This window comes from Trachypithecus francoisi, unplaced genomic scaffold (assembly GCF_009764315.1).
Source record: "Trachypithecus francoisi isolate TF-2019V2 unplaced genomic scaffold, Tfra_2.0 Lachesis_group21, whole genome shotgun sequence".
NCBI classification, from domain to species: domain Eukaryota; kingdom Metazoa; phylum Chordata; class Mammalia; order Primates; family Cercopithecidae; genus Trachypithecus; species Trachypithecus francoisi.
In genome coordinates, this window is record NW_022681467.1 from 57,798,606 (window position 1) to 57,823,721 (window position 25,116).

At 52.5% G+C, this 25,116-nt stretch overlaps 1 protein-coding gene across 1 annotated transcript in view; it reads right to left on the bottom strand.

Annotated features, from left to right (window-relative positions):
* Positions 1-82: 82 nt before the first annotated feature.
* The window catches only part of TAF4 (TATA-box binding protein associated factor 4), a 92,300-nt gene continuing 67,266 nt past the window's right edge, over positions 83-25,116 (bottom strand). Inside the window, 1 exon segment of the mRNA XM_033186957.1 lies at positions 83-1,772. Within this exon segment, the coding sequence (XP_033042848.1) occupies positions 1,605-1,772 (168 nt within the window). The 3' untranslated portion in view covers positions 83-1,604.

A 25,116-nucleotide genomic window follows, 5' to 3' on the forward strand; every position in this document is an offset into this window, starting at 1 on the left:
GGTGGCTCAGAAACCAGCACCTCAGCAGAGCCAGAGTGCAATCGGGCAGCAGAGAAAACTGGGGAAAAATAGGCAAAACAAATACAGATAAATTTGTTTTTAATAAAGGAGTTAATTTTCTTTCAATCCTATATAAAACAATAGCAATTAAAAACTTCATTTTTGAAAGTAAAATATTTACATATGAACAAGTAACTGTGCAAAATTTACATGAAAAAATGGAAAGACAGGGATTTCCTAAAAGACAAAATAAAAGGTGTAACAGTTCTCAGGTGTCGATAAAAAATACTGATCAGCGTTCAGTTCACACGCGCTTGAATTAAAGTCTAATGTGAGAATTCACACGGAGAAAGCCGGAGTATTTACAGTCATAAAAGTACTATCAATAGACAATTTCATACAATAACCTCTGAAAATAGAAAGAACCAATTAGTATATTTGTAATAAAAAAATAGGTACAAAGAAGGGGCTTTGCTCTGGACGTCTGTAAAGTCGGCCCAAGGCTTGCATACAGTCTCTTAGCAAAATAATTATAGTTTACATAGCCATTTCTATGTCATGTGCCAAAAGTTATGTACAATTACTGACAAAATACACCAACCATTTTTCAACACTTGATTCACACCGAGAAACAGTCTTTTGATGATTCTTCTCAACTTTGATTTTATTTAATCTAGGTTTTCACTTTTAGCTAAAAAACACAGTGCAAGTAAAATATATTTATGCTGAAAAGGTTTTCATCTCTTTTAACTTTACAGCTTTACAAACTATAGCAAATAAAATGCATTTGTACAGATGCTGACCACACATTCAGGAGCCCACCTTTGCTGGGCTCTGCCTCTACCAAGCAGAAATGCGGTTACACTGAGGTGGGGGTGCTGCGATGAACTGTGTATTCCTCCAGGATTCTCAGGGGAGGGGAGGGGAAGGGAGATGAGGGGAGGGTTGGGGGGAGAGGGGAGACCGGGAGAGGGGAGGGGAGAAGAGGGGAGAGGAGAAGAGGGGAGGGGGGAGAGAGGAGGGGGGGAGAGAAGGGGAGAAGAGGGGAGGGGAGCGGGGAAGAGAGGAGGGTGGGGAGAGAGGAGGGTGAGGGGGAGAGGAGGGTAGGGGGAGAGGAGGGTAGGGGGAGAGGGGAGGGGAAGGAAGATAAATAGTCTAAAAAATCAGTTTGCTTTGCTAACTGACTATTACAAAAATAAAATAAACAAAATGAGGTCATCGGCTGTAGACATACACCTACACAGTAAGTTAGGTAGAACTAAACCAAAATGCACAAATAATGCAGAAACTGCTATGAGTTGACAGAGGGCAGCTAATTATTTGCTAACGATTCCATCAGTCTTTATATATGGCTTGTTTGGCAAGAAGGCCACTCAATCAAGATGAGTTAAGATTTAATTGTCCTTTAAGAGTATCCACAGGCCTTTGTGTTCTCTCTGTTACAGAAACGTATTTTCTTTCACACTGAAGAGTTGATTTAGAAACAGGAATATAAAACTGTTCCATCGTAAAGAGGTGGCTGTTTTTTAAACAATATCCCATTTGCTTGTTACAAAAAGGCGTAATCTGCAAATATATAAAAAGTCCCCAGGCGTCCTCCTGTGTCACTTAAGGAATGCTTTGTAGAGCAGCAGTGAATGGCTTGTCTCACGTTCATTTTCTAAACAAAATATGAGGTCCCTGAGGTTGACCCGCGTGATTCTTTGTCGCGTGAACTGTCTGGGGGCTCCGACCCCCGAGCTGCCTGGGACCACCGAGCCGGGGCCCGACCCCTGGTGACGAAAACGGAGAAGACAGGGTGTTAGTGGGGCCCAGAGTGGGGCTTGAAATGGGGGCCTGTGTGTCTGAACCAAGTACCCCGATTCCAGAGGAGGCCAGGCCTGGCACGGGCTCCCTCCGGTAGGCCCACAGCTGGAGCTGAGGTGCTGTCCAGGGTCCTGCCAGGGCAGGGGCAAGGGCAGGAGGCCCCATGCTGTGCCTTCAGGACAGGGCACACTCAGACACTGCCCAATGCCCCACAGTGCTCAGACCTGTTCCTGGGGCTGAGGATGGACGAGGGGGTGGCACCCACACCCAAGGTAAATGGCTGAGCGGCCCCAGGGCCAGCCTCCATGCGACCACAGCTGGACTGCGTGTGGACTCAGCTGGGGTACAAAAGCCACACTGGGTCCCTGTGTGTCATCCTGCTTGGCCGCTGAATTCCTGCACTGGGAGGGCTGGGGTCAGCTGGCACTGGGCATGCTGGGTCAGCTGCAAAGGCTGGGCTGTTCAGTGGCTCCCACTGTGATCCCTGGGCCTCTGGCGGGGCCCTGGCTGCACAGACCCTGCCTCCGTCAGCCCCTCCAGGTGACCAAGTGTCTCCCGAGCTGCCTCAGATGTGTTCCTGCTTGGAGAAGCATAGCTGCTGGGTGCCAGCTCTTGTGGAGAGCTCTGGTGGTTTCAGCTGATGACACCTGCACGACACCGCCTAGCGGGGCACACGCCACACACACACGACACCGCCTAGCGGGGCACGAGCCACACGACACCGCCCAGCGGGGCAAGTGCCACACACACACACACACCGCCCAGCAGGGCACACGCCACACACACACACACGACACCGCCCAGCGGGGCACGTGCCACACACACACACACACACGACACCGCCCAGCGGGGCACACGCCAAACACACACACAGACGACACCGCCCAGCGGGGCACACGCCACACACACACACACACACGACACCGCCCAGCGGGGCACGCGCCACACACACACGACACCGCCCAGCGGGGCACACGCCACACACACACACACACACGACACCGCCCAGCGGGGCACACGCCACACACACACACACGACACCGCCCAGCAGGGCACACGCCACACACACACACACGACACCGCCCAGCGGGGCACGCGCCACACACACACACACACGACACCGCCCAGCGGAGCACACGCCACACACACACACACACGACACGCCCAGCGGGGCACGCGCCACACCACACACGACACCGCCCAGCGGGGCACACGCCAAACACACACACAGACGACACCGCCCAGCGGGGCACACGCCACACACACACACACACACACGACACCGCCAGCGGGGCACGCGCCACACACACCACACGACACCGCCCGGCGGGGCACGCGCCACACCACACACACACACACGACACCGCCCAGCGGGGCACGCGCCACACACACACACACGACACCGCCCAGCGGGGCACGCGCCACACACACACACACGACACCGCCCAGCGGGGCACGCGCCACACACACACACACACACACCGCCCAGCGGAGCACACGCCACACACACACACACGACACCGCCCAGCGGGGCACGCGCCACACACACACGACACCGCCCGGCGGGGCACGCGCCACACACACACACACACACACACACGGCACCGCCCAGCGGGGCACGCGCCACACACACACACACATACACACACGGCACCGCCCAGCAGGCAACGTGCCACACAACTCCCAACGGCTGTGGTTTCCCCATTTGGCATGAAAACTAAGGTCTGCTCTGATGGTGAAAGCTGCTCATGTATATTTAAGTACAAAGATTACAATAGCATCTTTACAGCACGTTCTCAACCAAAGTTAAGATGCTGGAAGTAGCTGATTCTGCTCTGCACGCCACTGGGAGCCCTGCCGTGAACAGCCACAGGCGACGCCCGGGCTGCCCTGATGTGGCACCCCTCATCTCGTCCTTCCTCCCGTCCCCGCTCTGCCACTTTCAGTTCAGGCTGGGAGCATGGCTGCCTTGTGTGATGGCATGCAAGTGTGACTCTGACCCGCTCCATTTTCTTTATTCCTGTGAGATTCAAACAGAAGAGGGCACCTGTCTCCCTTCAGACGCCCTGCACTGCGATCTCCCCTCAGGCACTGCGCTGCGATCACCCGACGCCCTGCGCTGCGATCTCCCTCAGACGCCCTGCGCTGCGATCTCCCCTCAGACGCCTGCGCTGCGATCTCCCCTCAGACGCCCTGCGCTGCGATCTCCCTCAGACGCCTGCGCTGCGATCTCCCTCAGACGCCTGCGCTGCGATCCCATCAGACGCCCTGCGCTGCGATCTCCCTCAGACGCTGCGCTGCGATCTCCCTCAGACGCCCTGCGCTGCGATCTCCCCTAAGACGCCCTGCGCTGCGATCTCCCTCAGACGCACGCGCTGCGATCTCCCCTCAGACGCCTGCGCTGCGATCTCCCTCAGACGCCCTGCGCTGCGATCTCCCTCAGACGCCCTGCGCTGCGATCTCCCCTCAGGCCCTGCGCTGCGATCTCCCCTCAGACGCCCTGCGCTGCGATCTCCCCTCAGACGCCCTGCGCTGCGATCTCCCCTCAGACGCCCTGCGCTGCGATCTCCCTTCAGACGCCCTGCGCTGCGATCTCCCTTCAGACGCCCTGCGCTGCGATCTCCCCTCAGACGCCCTGCGCTGCGATCTCCCCTCAGACGCCCTGCGCTGCGATCTCCCCTCAGACGCCCTGCGCTGCGATCTCCCCAGACGCCCTGCGCTGCGAGGGCCTTCAGACGCCCTGCGCTGCGATCTCCTTCAGACGCCCTGCGCTGCGATCTCCCTTCAGACGCCCTGCGCTGCGATCTCCCTTCAGACGCCCTGCGCTGCGATCTCCCTTCAGACGCCCTGCACTGTGAGGGCCCTTCAGACGCCCTGCACTGTGATCCCTTCAGACGCCCTGCACTGTGATCTCCCTTCAGACGCCCTGCACTGTGATCTCCCCTCAGACGCCCTGCACTGTGATCTCCCTTCAGACGCCCTGCACTGCGATCTCCCTTCAGACGCCCTGCACTGTGAGGGCCCTTCTTCAGACCTGCCCCGGGTCCCTCTGCTACTGAAGCCTCCACGCGCTCCACACTAGCTCATACAAACTGATCCTCACCTGAGGCCAGGCCTCCCAAAAGAGAACTCAGACGGGGCGAGTGACAGTTTGCAGGGCGAGGGCGGGGCTCTCGCACGCGCCACCCTAACAGGCTGTGTGACCCAGTGACACTTTCTATCCATTCCAGACTGTGCTTGATGCTTCTACCTTCAAAATAGTTCAGCTGCCAAAAAAGATGACTGGAGTGAAGGGGAGACGCTCATCCCAGGTGCGCAATTTAAGGGCTGCTGAGGGTTGGAAATCAAGATATTCTAACGCCAAGTGTCAGCACCAATCAAGGGAAGGGGCGAGACCAACCAAGGGAGGGGGCGAGATGGTGCCTGCTCAGGGCTGAGGCCACTCCCAGGTCCCAGCACACTGAGAAACTGATGGCAGGCCCTGCTTCTGTGCCAAGCTCTGAAGGTGCACTATGAATGAAAAACATAACTTCTCCAGATTCTGAGTTTTATAAATACAACTACATTTTTCTTAAATCTAAAAAAAGAAAAGAAAAGAAAAATGCAAATTAACCTGATACTCCAGTTGCCTCTCTCTACACTGCACACTGCCGCCTTCTCCCCAGTCCACCTTGCCCCAGGCAGGAGGGGTGCACACTCTGTCTTTCCCACAGGGTCTTTGCTCGCAGAATTCTATGTGGATTCTTTCCCACAGGGTCTTTGCTCGCAGAATTCTATGTGGATTCTGGCTACTGCAGAGGGTCTGCTGCTAAACTGCTCTGAAGATGGAGTGGAGACCTCGTGGGAACCTCCCCCTCACTTCTCAGGACTGGGGCTGCCACTGGCCCAAGGCCTTCTGTGCCCAACCCACATGGCAGAGGCAGCGGCTTTCCTTCCTAGGTTCATCCAAACCCCTCATGGGCTGTGCCCGTGGTGGGCGCAGCAGCCCGGTGGGGGGTGGCAGTCAGGGACTGGTCACGGAGCCTGCTGGGAGGAAAGTGCTTAGTGGGGGCTCCCAGCTCCCATGGGTCACCTGAGGACGAAGTGCCTGCGGGGACCAGGGCCAAGGCACCCATGGCCACTCTAGAGGGCCTGTGGCCCATGCAGGTGCGATGGCGCAAAGCAGGGCCTGGGACGACAGACAGGTCCACCAAGGCCAGCGCCGACATGGAGCCCTGGGGGCCTCGGCGTAAACAACTCCAAACACAGGGGCTTGGGGTTTTTCAGGTGCAGGCACTGGGATTAGAAAACGAGCAAGCAAACTAAAATCCCCACCACCCTGGACATACCACACGAACCCTCCCTTTGCAGGTCTCCGCCTCTGAAACATGGCAGACAGCCCCGCCCCGCCACAGGGCTCTTAAAGGCATCCAATGAAGGTCGGCGATCTCTCCGCTGCACAAGCGCCACAGGGACTCAATGTCGAAGCCAAATGCAAAGAGTCGCCATCCGTGGAACCGCCTGGTGCAGGGTCTGTGTCGCCCGAACGTCAGGCCCCGGGCCGTCAGCACCTGGGGGCTGTCCAGGAGCAGAGCGTCTGCTCCTGAGGTGGGAGCCCCTTGGCCCGTCCTTTACTCCGCCACGGAGCCCCAGCCAAGCCATGGGTGGAGAACGCTGTGCCCACAGCCGCCCGGGCAGCGGGTCACAATGGCCCGTGCCACACACGCTCCAGCCAGCTCCGCCCCGAACGCATGCAAGCCCTCTCCGTGCCTAAGCATTTACGGGGTGTCACACACACGAGGCAAGGTCACTGGCAGCACATTTCGAAGAACAGCAGTAGTAACAAAAACACTTGGACACACAACTTAGAAAGTTAGCATCACTTCCGGGAGGCTGAAGACAACATGGCTGCCGAGCTGACGTCTCCCAGCCTCTCTTCCAAACACTGTTCAGCACAAGCAAGGAACACAGGTCTACACCAGCATCACCGTCTGCACAGGACGAGGGCACCGAGACTTCACAATCACTGCAAGTCGGCGCACAGTCATTACACGCCCGAGCCTGATCCCGCTGGTCCCTCCCCTGCAAGGCCGCGGTGGGGCGGGGCGGGGTGGGACAGGGGTCCGTGGGAAGTCACTGCTGAAAGGCTAAGGCACCCCAAGTCCGAGCGCCTGAGAGGTGTCCAGGAAGCTCAGCACGGACCATAGGGCAGGGACCACGGAGCACAAGACGGGAAGGGGTTGTCAAGGCAACACGGCGTGTCGTGAGAGGAGCCCTTTGGCCGCTGGGTGTTGAGGCAGAAAAGAAGGAAAAGGGGAAGCTCTGGGTCCTGCAGGAAAGGGCTGGGAGAACTGGAGGACGTTCGAGACCCGGACTTCCCCATGTGGCCAGCAGAGGGCGCGAGGAACCCACAGACCGGGCACACACCCCAAGGCCACCAGAGGAAGGGACAGAGGCAGCAAAGCCACCCAGAGCCACAGCAGTCAGAGAAGAGTCAGAAAATGGGGGCTCCGCACACATCAGAAACCCACCCTGGAACAACAGGGAAACTAACAACACTCAATACAGGAAAATCTGCTGGAGTGTGCACTTAAGGATATGAAAATCACCTCAAATCAGAATCTCAAGAACTAGGAGGCACATTTTTATAAAAACAATATAATTACAAATACAACACCAAAAGGAAGTAAGAGTTGACTGGACTTAAGAAAGAAATGGAAGGAAGAGACAAAATTATCTCTGAAATGAATAAACTGCCAACTGTTCGAGGGAGGGGAGGCAGTGAAAATGCAGTAACGAACCCACTAGAGGCAGGAAGCCAAGAGGACGGAGCCGAGACGCAGAAAGGAGGAAAAAGGTCAGGAGAAAACAGGGCAAACGAGAGCTGGATCATCTCCCTCTCACACGGAGTGGGACATTCACACCATGACCTTCGCAAAAGAGAGCAAACCCACACCCGGAGGAGGCACTAAACCCCACGCCCACCCGAGAGGAGACACCAAACCCACATCCCACCCGAGGAGACACCAAAACCAACACACTGAGAGGGCCACTGGGTGGCAGACTCTGAGATGCAACCTCATACACTAGGGGCTCTCAGGGCCGACAGCAGGGCTGCCAAGGAGGAGAGAAGAGAACCCATGAAGGGGAAGGAATCAGCCTCCACGGTTCCTCCCAGCCCCTTCTCAGGGCAAGAACAGAAAAGACTTCTGAGCCAGCCAAGCCGCCTGTGCTCAGGGCCCAGAAACAGCCTCAGGAATGGGAGGAAGAACCTCATCTACTGGGCGGGAAACTGCAGGGAAGAGACATTCTCAGGCTCCGAGTGAGGCAGAGGCAGGAGAGGGAGGCTGAGGACCAGAGTGTGCCTCCCATGGAGTCCTGTCACTAAAGGCAGAGGAAGAAGCCACGAGAGCTCACAGATGCCGATGGCCAACAGGGGAGCTGCCAGGCCTGTGCAAACTGCTCGACTGCAGCACGAACAGTCCCGTGAGACTCAGGAGACCAGGGCGTCATCAATAGTTTAAGCACAAAAGTAACCAGGAAGACACAGATACGAACCTTCCTAAATACAAAAAAAAAAAAAAAATCAATTAAAAGAGCAAAGAATAAACATCTCAGAGAAAAAGAAACACAGCAAATATTTAAAATTCAGGCCAGGCAAGGCGACTCACACCTGTAATCTCAGCGCTTTGAAAAGGGAGGCCGAGGCAGGAGGATTCCCTGAGGCTGGTAGTTTAAGACCAGCCTGGGGAACATAACGAGACCCCATTCCTACAAAATATTCTAAAAATTAGGTACAGTGCTATGTACCTGTGGTCCCAGGCTACTGGGGCGGCTGAGGCAGGAGGATCCCTCTTAAGTCCAGGAAGTCAAAGTTGCAGTGACCTATGATCACGCCACCACATTCCAGCCTTGGTGACAGTGAAACCATGTCTCAAGAGATAAATAAAAATTTACATAATTATAAAATATTATGATAGAGTCAAGACAAAACGTCAATTATATCAATAAAGGCAAATAGGCTTAACTCATCTATTAAAAGAAAAAGATTTTCAATTCGGCTCATAAACTGAGACCAAACCATATGCTACAGAGAGACACAGAAAACAAAGTGATTCAGAAGGTGAAAGTAGAGGGAGGATCCCAGGGATTACAGGCTGGGGGACAAGCAAGACACCGAGGGTAACGGGTATCACAAAGACAGATGCTTTTCTAATGCAAAAAGTTACAGCTGCCAGTGAAGATATGACACGTGGATATTAATGCACCAAACAACACAGCAGCCCCCACCAATAAAAACGCACGAGATGTGAGGAGACACAAACATGCTAGTGGCAGTCATGGAACAGCACGCCCGCCGCAGGACAGATCAAGTGGACAAAACTAAGCCAGCAGCCGGGAGACTGAGCGACCTCATCATCAAGGGGCAGCTCAGGATGCCCACCTGCTCATCACGTGCCTCGGCCCTACGCACCCACAGCACATCCACAGACGCGGACTGCACCACCCAGACCAGCAAACACAAGAACTATGACAACACACGTGTCCTACATGTGAGGCTGGGAAAAAGGTGCCTCTCTCAAACGCAACGGGGGAAGTGACAAAACCTAACGAAAGTGCACACACATCAACCCCTCAACTCAGCAATCCCCTCTCTCAGAACTCAGCCCCAACGGTAGGCCTCCAACAGTATGAAGACACACACGTACAAGGTGACTCTTGACAGCATCGCCTGTCACCATGTCAGTAACCCAGAGGGTGAGAAGCTACGGGACATCAGCACAATGAAGTGCCACCCAGCTGGGAAAGAGAAAGCTCTTGATGCAGTAACATGAGGGCAGTGCCCGGGAACTCTATTAGCTGCAGAGAGCAAGAGTGTCACTGACCTGTGCTGCACTGCCAGGGAAGGAAAAAGATGCAGGAGCTCATCTGTTTGCATGGTAAGTGGAAACAGGGTGCAAAAATGGAAGGATGGGGGCAGCAGGAGGGAGGGTGCAGCAGGAGGAGGGAGGGTGCAGCGGGAGGAGGGCAAGGTGGGAGGAGGGCGGGGGCAGCAGGCGGGGGGTGGCCGAAGGAGGGAGGGTGCAGCAGGAGAGGGAGGGTGCAGCAGGAGGAAGAAGGGTACAGCGGGAGGAGGGAGGGTGCAGCGGGAGGAGGGAGGGTGCAGCAGGAGGAAGGAGCGTGCAGGAGGAGGGAGGGCGCAGCAGGAGGAGAGTGAGCAAGATGGGAGGAGGGAGGGGTGACAGGGGAGGACAAGCGTGGCGGGAGGAGGGAGAGGTTGCAGGAGGAGGGGTGCTGGGAGGGCAAGCAAGGTGGGAGGAGGGAGGGGGCGGCGGGGGGGCAAGGTGGGAGGAGGGAGGGGGCGGCGGGGGGGCGAGCAAGGTGGGAGGAGGGAGGGGCGGTAGGAGGAGGACAGGCATGGTGGGGGAGGGAGGGGGCGGCAGGGGGAGGACGGATGTGGCGGAGGAGGGAGGGTGCGGAGGGGAGGGCACAGTGGGGAGGGAAGGGGCGGCAGCGGGGAGGGAGGGCATGGCAGGACGCCACTGTAGGGGCACTTCTTTCTATACTTCTTTGTATAGTTCTGACTCTCAGGACCATGGCAATACTCCACCCCTCATGAACAAAAAAATCAAACAAGATTTGGAGGAAACCAACAGGAACACAAACAGTAACCACTGAACCTGAGCTGTCCTGCAGCTGAGTGACGGCCACACCGAAGGGTGGGCCGAAGTGGGGCCTGGTGGTGTCTGCCTGCAGTCCCAACTACTGGTGGGGGCTGAGGCAAGAGGATTGCTTGAGTCTCGGAGCCTCGGCCCAGCCCAGGATGCAGAGCAAGACCCCATCTCTAAAAACAAATAATAAAAATTTAAAGATAAAAAGTAAAAATGAAAGGATGAGTTATAACAAAACTCGTCTATGTAACTTTGAAATTCACGATTTTGACCTGTGAGGTTAAGTAGAAGGGCTGCACAGAAATGCCAAGCTCCAGGTCGTCAGCACGTTTGTTTCTCACATGGCTTGGCAATCCCGAAGGCCCTTTAACTGTACGTTGGAACTGAACACCTCTGAACACCTAAGCACATCTACTGTGGGGATGAGAACCAGGTTCTCATGTAAGGCATGAGGGAAGCTAGAATGAGCCTATGACGCCAGACTAGATCCTGAGGCCTGAGGAAAAGTGAGAAGGCCGCTATGTGCGGCACAGGTGCAGGTGCAGGTACAGACGAGGGTTTGTGTGCGTGCACATGCCCCAGTCCACCCACAGGCCTGGATGCAGGGATACCCTAGGAGCAATGAGCACACCTGGTGCCCAGAGGCTGGTTTCTAAAACACCATCCCCAACCAAAGGAAGCACCATACCCAACCAAAAGAACCAATGCCCCTCCGAGAAATCGCAGAAAACGGAAGATGTGCTGGAACATTCTGTGGTGTCATAAAGTCACCAAATCCTCTTGTCATGTCACAAGGACATGGAACCAACCTGAAGCAGCTCATGATGCCCAGAGCAGGGCTGCTCAAGCAACAAAATAAATAAACGGTAGCAGCGGCTTGTTACCCACAGAAGTAAATAAATATCCATGCTAATGTAAGCAGGTAACTGAATTAACAAGTGGGGGAAATAAGGGAGAAGGGGCAGCTCTCTCTACACAATTCCAATTAATAAATGTAAACAGAAAGACAGAAATAGAAAGTTAGCATCAGGCAGACGCCACAGCAGTCTCCACTGGCAGTGCCCTTGCAAATGCCCGTGCAGGGGCCGAAGGCCTGATAAGAAATGGTATCAGCAGCCTCCAAGTGTCTCCTTGAGATACTTACTAACTACAAAGAGAAAAAGAGTAACTTGACGGTGGAGAAACCGGCCAACCCCACCTTAACCAAGCTTCAAAGTCAGCAGCACCAGCAGCCAGGCAACACCACCTGCCTCCCAATACAGTGCTCTGAGGACACGCCAGCCAGCCCGCAGCATTCTAGCTGAGATTCTACAGCCTGGACTGCATCACGAGGAGACACCAGACAAACGCAAACTAAGGAAACGTCCACCAGACAAGGACCAGCGCTCTCCAGCACGTCAAGGCCAGCAAAGACCAGGAAAGACTAAGCAGCTGCCACCAAGCAGAGGACCGGAGGAGCCGAGGAGCCGCAAGGGTCCCAGGGCAGGAAAGGACGTCAGGGACACTGGTAAAAATTCACTAAGGAGAAAATATTTGCAAAAGACACATCTGATAATGGACTGTTACCCAAAATATACCAAGAACTCTTGAAACTCAACAATAAGATGCTCCACATCCTCCATCACCACGGAAATGCAAATTAAAACAAGATGCCACCCCACACCTACTAGAACGGCCAAAACCCAGAACACGGGCAGCACCGAACGCTGGTGAGGATGTGGAGAAACAGGACCCTCAGCCACGGCTGCTGTGAATGCAACATGACGCAGCCGCTGGAAGACAGTCTGGCGGTTTCTTACAAAACTAAACGTGCTCTTACTACACGATCCAGCAACCGTGCTCCTTGGTATCTACCCAAAGGAGCTGAAAATTCATGTCCACACAAAATCCTGCGCACAGATGTTTATACCAGCTTTCTTCATAATTGCCAAAACCTGGAAGCAGCCACGATGTGCTTTAGCAGGTGAGTGGATAAAATAAACTGTGGTACATCCACACACTGGAATAGTGCTCAGTGCTGAAAAGAAATGAGCCATCAAGCCATGAAAAAACACAGAAGAGCCTCAAGTGCATATTCCTAAATGAGAGAAGCCAGCTTGAGAAGGCTGCACCATTTCAACCACAAGACATTCTGGAAAAGGTGAAACTATGGAGACAATAAGATCCGTGGACCAGGGACTGAGAGGAGGGGAGGGATGAGCCGGCAGAGCACAGAGGAATTCGGGGCTGCGGAACGACTCCCCATGATATGGTGCTGGAGGAAACACGTCATTCTACAACTGACAAAACCCACAGAACGTACACACCAAGAGCGCACCCCGATGGGAACTCTGGAAGCTGGGTGAGAAGGACATGCTGACGTGGGTTCGTGGATTCTAATAAAGGCACCACCTGGCCAGCGGGGGAGGCTGTGCACCTGCAGGGAGGAGTGTATGGGGAGTCTCTGTACTTTTTTCCCTTCCTTTTTCCGTGAACCTAAAACTGCTCTAAAAAATAGTTTATTCGTTTATTTAAAGTTAAATTCAGGGAAAAAAATCAAATAAGGTCTTTAGTGAACAGTATCATACCCATGCTTAACATGAGGTGAAACTGGGTGAGAGGCAGATGGAAACTCTCTGTACTATTTCTGTAACTTTCCTCTATGTGTAGAATTAATTCAAAATTAAAAGTTAAAAACAGAAGACCTACCCTTAAGAGATATCCAAAAGGAAAAAGAAAAGAACTATTGAGCATTATCTTTGATGAAGAAGGTGTCGTGTTAACTGTTACACAGATAACACACAAAGATCCCCAAAGTTCACAAAACGCAAAATCTCAACAATTGCGAAACAACTGCTCCCCAAACAGACGCCGGCGCCAGTCTTCATCTACTCGGCAGCGCCTTGCCCGGGTCATCCAGGTCCGGCTTTCTCGATACTCCATGTACCTCCCACCCCCACACCCTGGCCCTTCTCACGAGTGAGGACTCACGAGCTCCCTTACTCTTCTTACAGGCTACTCCGCACATGTTAACACTCACATCCAAAATTCATCAGCATGCCTTTCCCATCCAATCCTCCCTCCTGGCGCAGGGACTCTAGCAGGCAAAATGGTAGGTAAGTTGGTTACACTGAAGAAAAAAACAAATACACTGAATGATGGGAACTAGGTTCCTCACTGTCTGAGAAAGAACTAATAGACAAGGATGGGGGGGACTGCTAAACAGAAGCCCTGGCGTGCTAGGCTAGCACCACAGTATCAACACAAACACACAGGACCCCTGGACATGGAAAGGCCACACACTCCCCTACATGCATTTGGGTCCTGAGCTCCAGCTGCTGGCACGGCCTGGAAGCAGGGGCCCCAGCAATCAGCACCAAGTGCCCAGATCCTGGCCTCTCACCACCACACTCCACTAGAGGAACCAGAGCTCCACGGAAACTGCAGAGTGGGCAGCGGGAGTGCACGTGGCAAGAAGGAATGCCACAGACAAGGGACGGGCCAGAAGATACAGACTCCAGCCACAAAAAGCTCCCACCAAGCAAGCCTAGAAATAATGAGTGCTGATCAGAGCCCACCAAACAGGGCAGTGCAGTGAGTGAGTCAGTGAGGGATCCTGGCACCCACAGCACTGCAGTGAGTGAGTGAGGGATCCTGGCACCCACAGCACTGCAGTGAGTGAGTGAGGGATCCTGGCACCCACAGCACTGCAGTGAGTGAGTCAGTGAGGGATCCTGGCACCCACAGCACTGCAGTGAGTGAGTCAGTGAGGATCCTGCACCCACAGCACTGCAGTGAGTGAGTCAGTGAGGGATCCTGGCACCATAGCACTGCAGTGAGTGAGTGAGTGAGGGATCCTGGCACCCACAGCACTGCAGTGAGTGAGTGAGTGAGGGATCCTGGCACCCACGCACTGCAGTGAGTGAGTGAGTGGGGATCCTGGCACCCACAGCACTGCAGTGAGTGAGTGAGTGAGGGATCCTGGCACCCATAGCACTGCAGTGAGTGAGTGAGTGAGGGATCCTGGCACCCATAGCACTGCAGTGAGTGAGTGAGTGAGGGATCCTGGCACCCATAGCACTGCAGTGAGTGAGTGAGTGAGGGATCCTGGCACCCACAGCACTGCAGTGAGTGAGTGAATCCATGAGTGAACGAATAAACCAACGAGGAGGGGCGAAGCTCTGCTTCCCAGCAGAAGGCAACCAGCAGGTAACAGAAGGAGTGCCTGAAGCATCCTCACAACTGGGCACCCCAGGGTTGGCGACACAGGCAGGCGGTTAATGATACTGAGGCTGTGGTCCCAGCTGTGGTACAGCTGGGACACCTGTAATCCCAGCTACTCAGGAGGTGCGATAAGGGTGGGGCATCTGTGTGAGGTGGGAACATGTGAAATGCTAACACAGCCATGGGAATCGGCCACCACGCCGTGGAGAAACACAGCCCACAGCAAGTGCTATGCTGGAGGTGGTAGCATCAGTGCTGAGCACCCGACCAGGAGGGCCGCTTGGTAGCCACCCAAGGTATCGGCCACACGAGCACTTAGGGTGCTGGGTATCGTGTCAGAGCAAGGATTAAAGTGTACATATTTAGCCGGGCGTGGTGGCTCAAGCCTGTAATCCCAGCACTTTGGGAGGCCGAGACGGGCGGATCACGAGGTCAGGAGATCGAGACTATCCTGGCTAACACGGTGAAACCCCGTCTCTACTTAAAAATACAAAAAACTAGCCGGGCGACGAGGTGGGCGCCTGTAGTCCCAGCTACTGGGGAGGCTGAGGCAGGAGAATGGCGTAAACCCGGGAGGCGGAGCTTGCAGTGAGCTGAGATCCGGCCACTGCACTCCAGCCTGGGTGGCAGAGCAAGACTCCGTCTCAAAACAAAACAAAACAAAAAAAAGTGTACATATTTAAAAACTACAGGAGTGCACACAAACACACTTGGCATAGCGGGGAGGAAGAAGGCCGCGTGATGCTCACACACCGGAGTCTGCACGGAGCTCACTGCTCTGCTCTTGCAACTTTGCTGTAGATTTGAAAACTACTTCAAACTAAAGTAACAACATTTTCAAAGTTAATCTATTCTGGAAGACGATGACAGGGGTAGCATAGTTTCTGGATCTTCCCAAAGTTCCACATAAAAGAGCAACTACACAGCAAAATCAAAAACCAGCAGACAATATTTAGAACAAAACCAATAAAGATGAACCACAAGCAGCCATCACCTGAAGGACGCTGCAGAACCAGACCCCGATGGGCCTGGACCCAGGAGCCAGCAGACTTCTTGGGAAGAGCGGCAGGTCCCTCTGAGAGCCACAGCCAAACCTGGGGCAGGGGACGACCAGGGAGGGCAGCCTGGCCACTGCAAATGCCCACACTGACCTGCCAGAGCTCCTGCAGCACAGGGCCTCACGCAGGAGAGAACCTGCTGGCAGTGAATTAGTACTTAGTAGGATAGGGACAAGGAAGGCAAAGAAAGGTCCAGATGCTCGGGAGGTGCACAGAGCCCCAGAGCCACAGAAGCTGAGGACTCCCGTTCTTAACACCACGCAAAAGTAACTGCAGAGGAGCACCACAAAGTCAGCAAACGCTGCAAACCACGTGTGCTGTTACAAGTTTGAGAAACCTCAACTCACATCGAAATTAGCAACAGAAAAACGTCAAGGTCAAATCCCAGACAGGTCACTATGGAAGAAAAAGAGGATAAGCAGCAGAAGTGCGTCCCTACGGACCACGGAAGACCTCAGAAACACATACTGGAAACAGCAGGTAAACAGCAAATCATGCCTTAAGGGAAATGGAAGGCAAAAAGCACAAAAAATATAATTTTTTAAAAAAGAGAAAAATTACAGGCTCACGCCTGTAACCCCAGCACCTTGGGAGGCTGAGATGGGCAAATTACTTGAGGTCTGGAGTTTGAGACCAGCCTGACCAACATGGTGAAACCCTGTCTCTACTAAAAATACAAAAAAAAATTAGCCCGGTGTGCTGGTGCACACCTGTAATCCCAGCTACTCAGGAGGCTGAGGCAGAAGAATTACTTGAACCCAGGAGGCAGAGGTTGCCATGAGCTGAGAGCACACCGAGATAGAGCCACTGCACTCCAACCTGGGCGACAGCGGGAGACTCTGTCTCAAAAAATAAAAATTAAAAAAAAAAGAAGAGAGAAATTAGGCTGGACACAGTGGCTCAGCAGCATTTAGGGAGGCCGAGGTGGGAGGACTGCTTGAACCCTGGAGGTCAAGGCTGCAGTGAGCTGTGATCACACCACTGCACTCCAGTATGGGTGAAAAAGACCCTGTCTCTAAAAAAAAAAGAAAAAGAGAGAGATATTTTAAAAATTAAGAGACTGTAAAAAGTGCTCCAGCAGGCAAAGAAGATACAACATGTGGAAAACAGGAATCTCTGAAGAAGGAAACGAGAACAGAACAAACACAAAGGATCGTTACTGCAGATGTTCCTAAGGAGACTTGAGACCGCATGGAAAGAACACAGCCAGTACTGACAACACCCCCCAGCGGGATCACCCCCAGGACACACTCCGCTGGGATGATCCGGTTTCCAAGAAGAAGGACGCCCAGGGAAGAAAAACACGTGGCCCACAAGGGAAGTAAAATGAGACTCTCGTTAGATTTGGACAGCAGCACTTTAGGGAGGAAATAATCCCGAGTAACGTCTTTCAACACATCAGGAAATACAACGTGAGCCAAAAAACAGACCTTCAGGAACAAAGGGCACAAACTCATCAGCAGGTGGGAACTTGGGAGTGGCTGTTCCCATGAAGCATTCCAAACGAATCTAGCAGAGAATGAGATCTGGAAAAAACAAAATGACTACAGAGACACAGAGACAAATCACAGCATGAAACATGTCATTATTTATGGCACTAAAACTCAGAGGGCTAAAGGGAGAGCTTATGGTGTATAACAGCTAAATGTTTTGAGAACATAAATACAGCACAAAATAAAAAACAGCCAAGGGAGAAAGCACATGAATGACTTCCGGCTGTTTCCACCATCGGCAGGAGTGTCCATATTCTTATTCTCAGGCTATATCCAAAGTTAGGAGATATTTTAATTCTATTGTCTCCTATGTCCATGATAAGCAGGATCTTTTTCTTCTCTCCCCTTCTCCTGCCCTCCCCTCCAACTCCCCAGTCCCCAAGCCTTGGGGCAGCCAAGAGCCAGAATTCTTACTGTAGAAGATAAAGACGTCATTTTGAACAGCGTAAACTCCTATACTTCTCTGAATTTGAACTACCTGAATTGGAAATACCCATAAAAACCCATGAGACCCTGTTTTTTTTTTTTTTTTTTTGAGATGGAGTCTCACTCTGTCACCCAGGCTGGGGTGCAGTGGCGCTATCTCGGCTCACTGCAAGCTCCGCCTCCCGGGTTCACGCCATTCTCCTGCCTCAGCCTCCCGAGTAGCTGGGACTAACAGGCGCCCGCCACTATGCCCAGCTAATTTCTTTTTGTATTTTTAGTAGAGACGGGGTTTCACCATGTTAGCCAGGATGGTCTCGATCTCCTGACTTTGTGATCTGCCCGACTTGGTCTCCCAAAGTGCTGGGATTACAGGTGTGAGCCACCGCGCCTGGCTGAGACCCTGTTTTTACCACATTTCCTAGCTCTGTTCACGGAAAAGACCACCCACCCCAGCGGCAATGACATCCCTAGTCCCAGTGAGTGGTCTTCAAACACCATTTCCCACTAGAAGAAACCAGTTCTTGGAGAAATGACTATTTTCAGTCTGAAACAGGAAAGGTGTAAGGTGAGCCTAACACATGTTAACGTCCAGATGGCAAAGACATCAGCCCAACGTCCCAGCGTGACTCAGGAATCAACCTGTAGATGCTTCCACTGGCCAAGGATGGCGTAGTCTGAACTGCAACCAAAATGAGTACTGCAATAGATGGATTATGCGCAAGTCCTTGAGATTATAATGATAAAAAATAAAAACAATACACTAAAACATAAAACTACTGGTCACCCTCTGAGGATGACAACCAGTTGACTCATTATCTTCACCTGGGTATATGGAAGGAAACATGCGAGCATTTACCCTGTGTCTCCTCTATGAGCTGGACCCAAGCGGCCAAACAGTAGTGGAGGAAGAGTCTCCAAAAGAATATCCCGACGAGGAAGTGAGAAAGAACTCACAGACTAAGAGCGTCGCCATCTCCAACCTCAAGGGACTGGTGGCTCTAGGCATGAAGCATGACCAGCCACCACCCCCAAAGTGCACAGCCCAGACCTGTGTCCTCCCGATGAGGGGGCACAACAGCACCCAGGGTCCTGCCGCAGGGATTCAGCCAGAGTTGAAGGAGTCTCTGGGTCCAGCCACCAACACGCAGGAAGTTCAGAGGACAGAGGAACAGGCAGAACTGCATCACAAGGGCACCGCCAGCAATCCTGAAGCAGGACACACTCCAGGCCAAACGACCCGGTCCTTCAACCGACAAGTTGTAAGGAGAAGAAAGTGCTGGAGGGGTGGGAAGGACCTACAAATTTTTTTAAATTTTAAATTCTGGTTTCCTTTTAAGTCAAGTTTAATGGGAAAGGACGGCAAGGCTAACCAGTGTCTTGGCTGCACAACTGGGGACTGTCATGTCCTGGTGTTTCTTTCTGGCTTTGCCAAAAGTCAGAGTAGCAGTTATTTTTGGAGGGAAGTAAAAGTAGCTGTGATGTGGTGGGGCACATAAAGGTAGGGGGTCTCCCAGGTGACTGGCACGTTCTAGCTTTTTTTTTTTTTTTTTTTTTTGAGATGGAGTCTCGCTCTGTTCCCCAGACTAGAGTGCAGTGGCACAATCTCAGCTCACTGCAACCTCCGCCTCCCGGGTTCAAGTGATTCTCCTGCCTCAGTCTCCTGAGTAGCTGGGACTACAGGCGTCTACCACCGCGCCCAGCTAAATTTTGTGTTTTTAGTAGAGACACAAGATGGTTTCACCATCTTGGCAGACTGGTCTCGAACTCCTGACCTCATGATCCACCCACCTTGGCCTCCCAAAGTGCTGGGATTACAACATTCTACTTCTTGAACTGATGATGGCTACAAGATCTACGCCTCTGATAATTCAGTTAACCATAAAAGAAATCCAGGAAAAAAAAAAGGCTAATCAATATCTTTCACCCCCCCACAAAATACTAGGAGCCCTTAACTGTAAGTGCTCTTCTCAATATATGTTGTTGTTATTCAGAATTTCAATTCTTTCTTGGTTTACAACTACATTTGCAGTGTGGGCTGCAGGCCTCACAGCCAGTGGGCTCTCAGGCCTAGGCCCAGTTGAGTGCAGGCTCCTGCTGGGGCCTGTCCTGGGCCAAGACTCCCAGCCGCACAGTGGCCAGAGCCCGTGCTAGCCTTGGGAATCTGTACTTTCTTATTATTTCTGACCCAGAAAAGAATCCCCCTATTTTATCTACATTTCATGCACGCATTTATAAAGACAAGATCTTTATTTTCTTCCTACACTGTACCCGACATTTTAACCTGTACTGTACCAGGAGGGATTTCTCTGAACCTGTGGGATGCCATACTGCCAAAACTCTAGTGTCTGTTAAACCTGGAGTCCCTCCTCTCCACACCAGGCAGCCGTTTCTCAGAGGTCACTGCTAGCATCTGGGCAGGCAAGCTCCAGCACTGAGGTCTGGGACATCCCACCTACATGATTCCAACAGCCCTAGTAGGGAGGGGGAGCTTGCCCTCATCAGGTCATTACCCTGATCCTGTCTCAGAGTGCACCTGCATACCAAGAAGCAGTGCAAGACTGTTCAATGTGCATCAGACAGCAGCTGCCACGGGGCTGAGAGTGAAACAGAGAAGCCAGGGGTGGGGCAGAGTAGAGTGGAATCCAGAAGCATGGGAGGAATCCAGAAGCATGGGAGACCAGAAACATGGGAGACCAGAAACATGGGAGACCAGAAACATGGGAAGCATGGGAGACCAGAAGCATGGGAGACCAGAAAAATGGGAGACCAGAAACATGGGAGACCAGAAACATGGGAAGCATGGGAGACCAGAAGCATGGGAGACCAGAAGCATGGGAGACCAGAAACATGGGAGACCAGAAACATGGGAAGCATGGGAGACCAGAAGCATGGGAGACCAGAAGCATGGGAGACCAGAAACATGGGAGACCAGAAACATGGGAAGCATGGGAGACCAGAAGCATGGGAGACCAGAAGCATGGAAAGCATGGGAGACCAGAAACATGGGGACCAGAAGTATGGGAGACCAGAAACATGGGAAGCATGGGAGACCAGAAGCATGGGAGACCAGAAACATGGGAGACCAGAAACATGGGAGACCAGAAACATGGGAAGCATGGGAGACCAGAAGCATGGGAGACCAGAAGCATGGGAGACCAGAAACATGGGAGACCAGAAACATGGGAAGCATGGGAGACCAGAAGCATGGGAGACCAGAAGCATGGGAGACCAGAAACATGGGAGACCAGAAACATGGGAAGCATGGGAGACCAGAAGCATGGGAGACCAGAAGCATGGAAAGCATGGGAGACCAGAAACATGGGAGACCAGAAGTATGGGAGACCAGAAACATGGGAAGCATGGGAGACCAGAAGCATGGGAGGAGTCCAGATGCATGGGAGTCCAGAAGCATGGGAGGAGTCCAGGAGCATGGGAGGAGTCCAGAAGCATGGGAGACCAGAAGCATGGGAGACCAGAAACATGGAAAGCATGGGAGACCAGAAGCATGGGAGGAGTCCAGATGCATGGGAGTCCAGAGAGCATGGGAGACCAGAAACATGGAAAGCATGGGAGGAGTCCAGAAGCGGGGGGAGACCAGAAGCATGGGGGGAGACCAGAAGCATGGGGGGAGACCAGAAGCATGGGGGGAGACCAGAAGCATGGAAGGAGTCCAGGAGCATGGGGGGAGACCAGAAGCATGGGGGGAGTCCAGAAGCATGGGAGGAGTCCAGAAGCATGGGGGGGAGACCAGAAGCATGGAAGGAGTCCAGGAGCATGGGAGGAGTCCAGGAGCATGGGAGGAGTCCAGAAGCATGGGAGACCAGAAGCATGGGAGACCAGAAACATGGAAAGCATGGGAGACCAGAAGCATGGGAGGAGTCCAGATGCATGGGAGTCCAGAAGCATGGGAGACCAGAAACATGGAAAGCATGGGAGACCAGAAGCATGGGAGGAGTCCAGATGCATGGGAGTCCAGAAGCATGGGAGATCAGAAACATGGAAAGCATGGGAGACCAGAAGCATGGGAGGAGTCCAGATGCATGGGAGTCCAGAAGCATGGGAGACCAGAAACATGGAAAGCATGGGAGACCAGAAGCATGGGAGGAGTCCAGATGCATGGGAGTCCAGAAGCATGGGAGACCAGAAACATGGAAAGCATGGGAGGAGTCCAGAAGCATGGGGGGAGACCAGAAGCATGGGGGGGAGACAGAAGCATGGGGGGAGACCAGAAGCATGGGGGGAGACCAGAGCATGGAAGGAGTCCAGGAGCATGGGGGGAGACCAGAAGCATGGGGGGAGACCAGAAGCATGGGAGGAGTCCAGAAGCATGGGGGGAGACCAGAAGCATGGAAGGAGTCCAGGAGCATGGGAGGAGTCCAGGAGCATGGGAGGAGTCCAGAAGCATGGGAGACCAGAAGCATGGGAGACCAGAAACATGGGAGGAGTCCAGAAGCATGGGAGGAGTCCAGAAGCATGGGAGACCAGAAGCATGGGAGACCAGAAACATGGGAGGAGACCAGAAGCATGGGAGTCCAGAAGCATGGGAGGAGACCAGAAGCATGGGAGACCAGAAGCATGGGAGGAGTCCAGAAGCATGGGAGGAGTCCAGAAGCATGGGAGGAGACCAGAAGCATGGAAGGAGTCCAGGAGCCTGGGAGGAGTCCAGAAGCATGGGAGGAGTCCAGAAGCATGGGGGGAGACCAGAAGCATGGGGGGAGACCAGAAGCATGGGAGGAGTCCAGGAGCATGGGAGGAGTCCAGAAGCATGGGAGACCAGAAGCATGGGAGACCAGAAACATGGGAGGAGTCCAGAAGCATGGGAGGAGTCCAGAAGCATGGGAGACCAGAAGCATGGGAGACCAGAAACATGGGAGGAGACCAGAAGCATGGGAGTCCAGAAGCATGGGAGGAGTCCAGAAGCATGGGAGACCAGAAGCATGGGAGACCAGAAACATGGGAGGAGACCAGAAGCATGGGAGGAGACCAGAAGCATGGGAGGAGACCAGAAGCATGGGAGACCAGAAGCATGGGAGGAGTCCAGAAGCATGGGAGGAGTCCAGAAGCATGGGAGACCAGAAGCATGGGAGACCAGAAACATGGGAGGAGACCAGAAGCATGGGAGACCAGAAGCATGGGAGACCAGAAACATGGGAGGAGACCAGAAGCATGGGAGGAGACCAGAAGCATGGGAGGAAACCAGAAGCATGGGAGGAGTCCAGAAGCATGGGAGGAGTCCAGAAGCATGGGAGACCAGAAACATGGGAGACCAGAAACATGGGAGGAGACCAGAAGCATGGGAGTCCAGAAGCATGGGAAGCATGGGAGTCCAGAAGCATGAGAGACCAGCCTGCCTGAGCAGCAAGACCTTTCCTTGTAAGTAAGGATCACACCCTAGAGTAAGACCTACCTTAGCAAAGCCTAAAGCCAAACCCAGAGAGGAAAGAGAGTTTGCAACCTGAATCCCACTAAGTTAAAGGGGCTTGAGAAACACCTTGAGCTTTCCCCCAGATCCTTACTGACAAAATGAAAAACAAAGCCACACAAACTCAAGGTGGTCAGCCAGTAACTCAACCACCTACAAGAATCAACTCTTAAGGGAGATCACAGAGTCCAGTCTCTCGGCAGGTAACCATGAGACATGCAAGGAGACAAGAAAGTGTGCAAGGCCAAGGAAAACAGCAGTCGAGAGAAACTGAATGTGAGATGGCCCAGGTGTTGAACTTGACAAAAACCTTATAAAATAGCTTTAATGATATGCTCAAAGAATTAGGGGAAATATAGTCACAATAAGTGAGAAGATAGGGAATTTCAGCAGATACTCATAAACTTTAAAAAAGAACTAGATGGAAATCTTAGAATTCCAAAATACGCTAACAAATGGAAACTTCAACTGAAGATGGCAGAAGTCCATCTGCCAAGGACCTCGTACACACATCAGTAGAAATCTTCCAGTCTGGAAAACAGAGAGAACACAGACTGAAGCCCAGGAACACAGGCTCAAAGACCTGTAGGGCAGCATCAACAGGTCTAACATACGTGTAACTGGAGCCCCAGCAAAAGAAAGTAAGATTGAATTGGAAAAAAACATTTGAAGAAATATTAGCCAGAATGTTCCAAATCTGATGAAAGACACTGACCTACAGATCTATGAAGCTCAGAGAACCTGAAGCAGGCTGAATATCCAGAGAATTACAGCAAAACATAACACAGACAAACCTCTAAAAAATAAAGAACAAATGTCTCAAAATAAAGACTGCAAGTCATGCCAGAGACACAAAGCATACTACGTACAGGGAACAAGGTTAAAAATTATAGCAGGACCAGCCCATGCCACATGGTGAGACCCTGTCTCTACAAAAAAAAAAAACACAAAAGTACAAAAATTAGCCAGGCATGGTGGCATGCACCTGTAGTCCCGGCTACTCGGGAAGCTGAGGCAGGAGGATCACCTGAGCCCTAGGATGTCGAGGCTACGGCAAGCCATGATCGTACCACTGCACTCCAGCCTAGGTGACACAGTGAGATCCTGCATGTAAAAAAATTAAAAATTACAGGAGGACGCCAGAAGACAGTGGAACAAGGTCTTGAAAGTTTTGCAAGAAAAAAACAATCAGCCCAGACCTTTGTAACCAGTAAAAATATCCTTTGAAAATGAGGGTGAAGGCCAGGCGCGGTGGCTCACGCCTATAATCCCAGCACTTTGGGAGGCTGAGGCAGGCAGATCATGAGATCAAGAAATCAAGACCATCCTGGCCAACATGGTGAAACTCCATCTCTACTACAAATACAAAAATTATCTGGGCGTGGTGGCGCACATCTATAGTCCCAGCTACTCGGGAGTCTGAGGCAGGAGAATTGCTTGAACCTGGAAGGCAGAGGTTGCAGTGAGTCAAGATCACACCACTGCACTCCCGCCTGGCAAAAGAGTGAGACTCTGTCTCAAAAAAAAAAAAGAGAGAATGAGGGTGAAATACAATTTTCAAGTAAACAAAACCAGAGAATCCATCACCAGTAGACCTGCACCATAGGAAATCCCAATAGCTCTCCTTCAAGCCAAAAGGAAATGGTGGCAGATGGAAATGGACCCATGGGAAGGAATGGACAGTGCCACAGATGGCAAATAAGGAGGGAAACATAAAAGATTGTTTTCTTTCTTCCTGTACTTTACTTAAAAAAACAACGGACAGCTGAAAGCAAAAATAACATGTTGAGGCTGGGTTTATAATTATTAGAGTAAAAGATACAACCACAAGCAAGACGAGAAACTAATGGAATTTGGACAAACAGCAGCAGGTGGCACTTCTTCCCCTTCCTTCTCCTACAGGGGTTTATCTAAAACACAGACACTGTGCAGCAAGAACAATCAGCAAGATCCCTATTCAGATCATTCTTCTGACAGTTATCATTTCCCCACATCGTTTTCAAACCCAGCCTAAACCTCATCACGCTAATCAAACTTCCTCATGAAAATGACTTTCA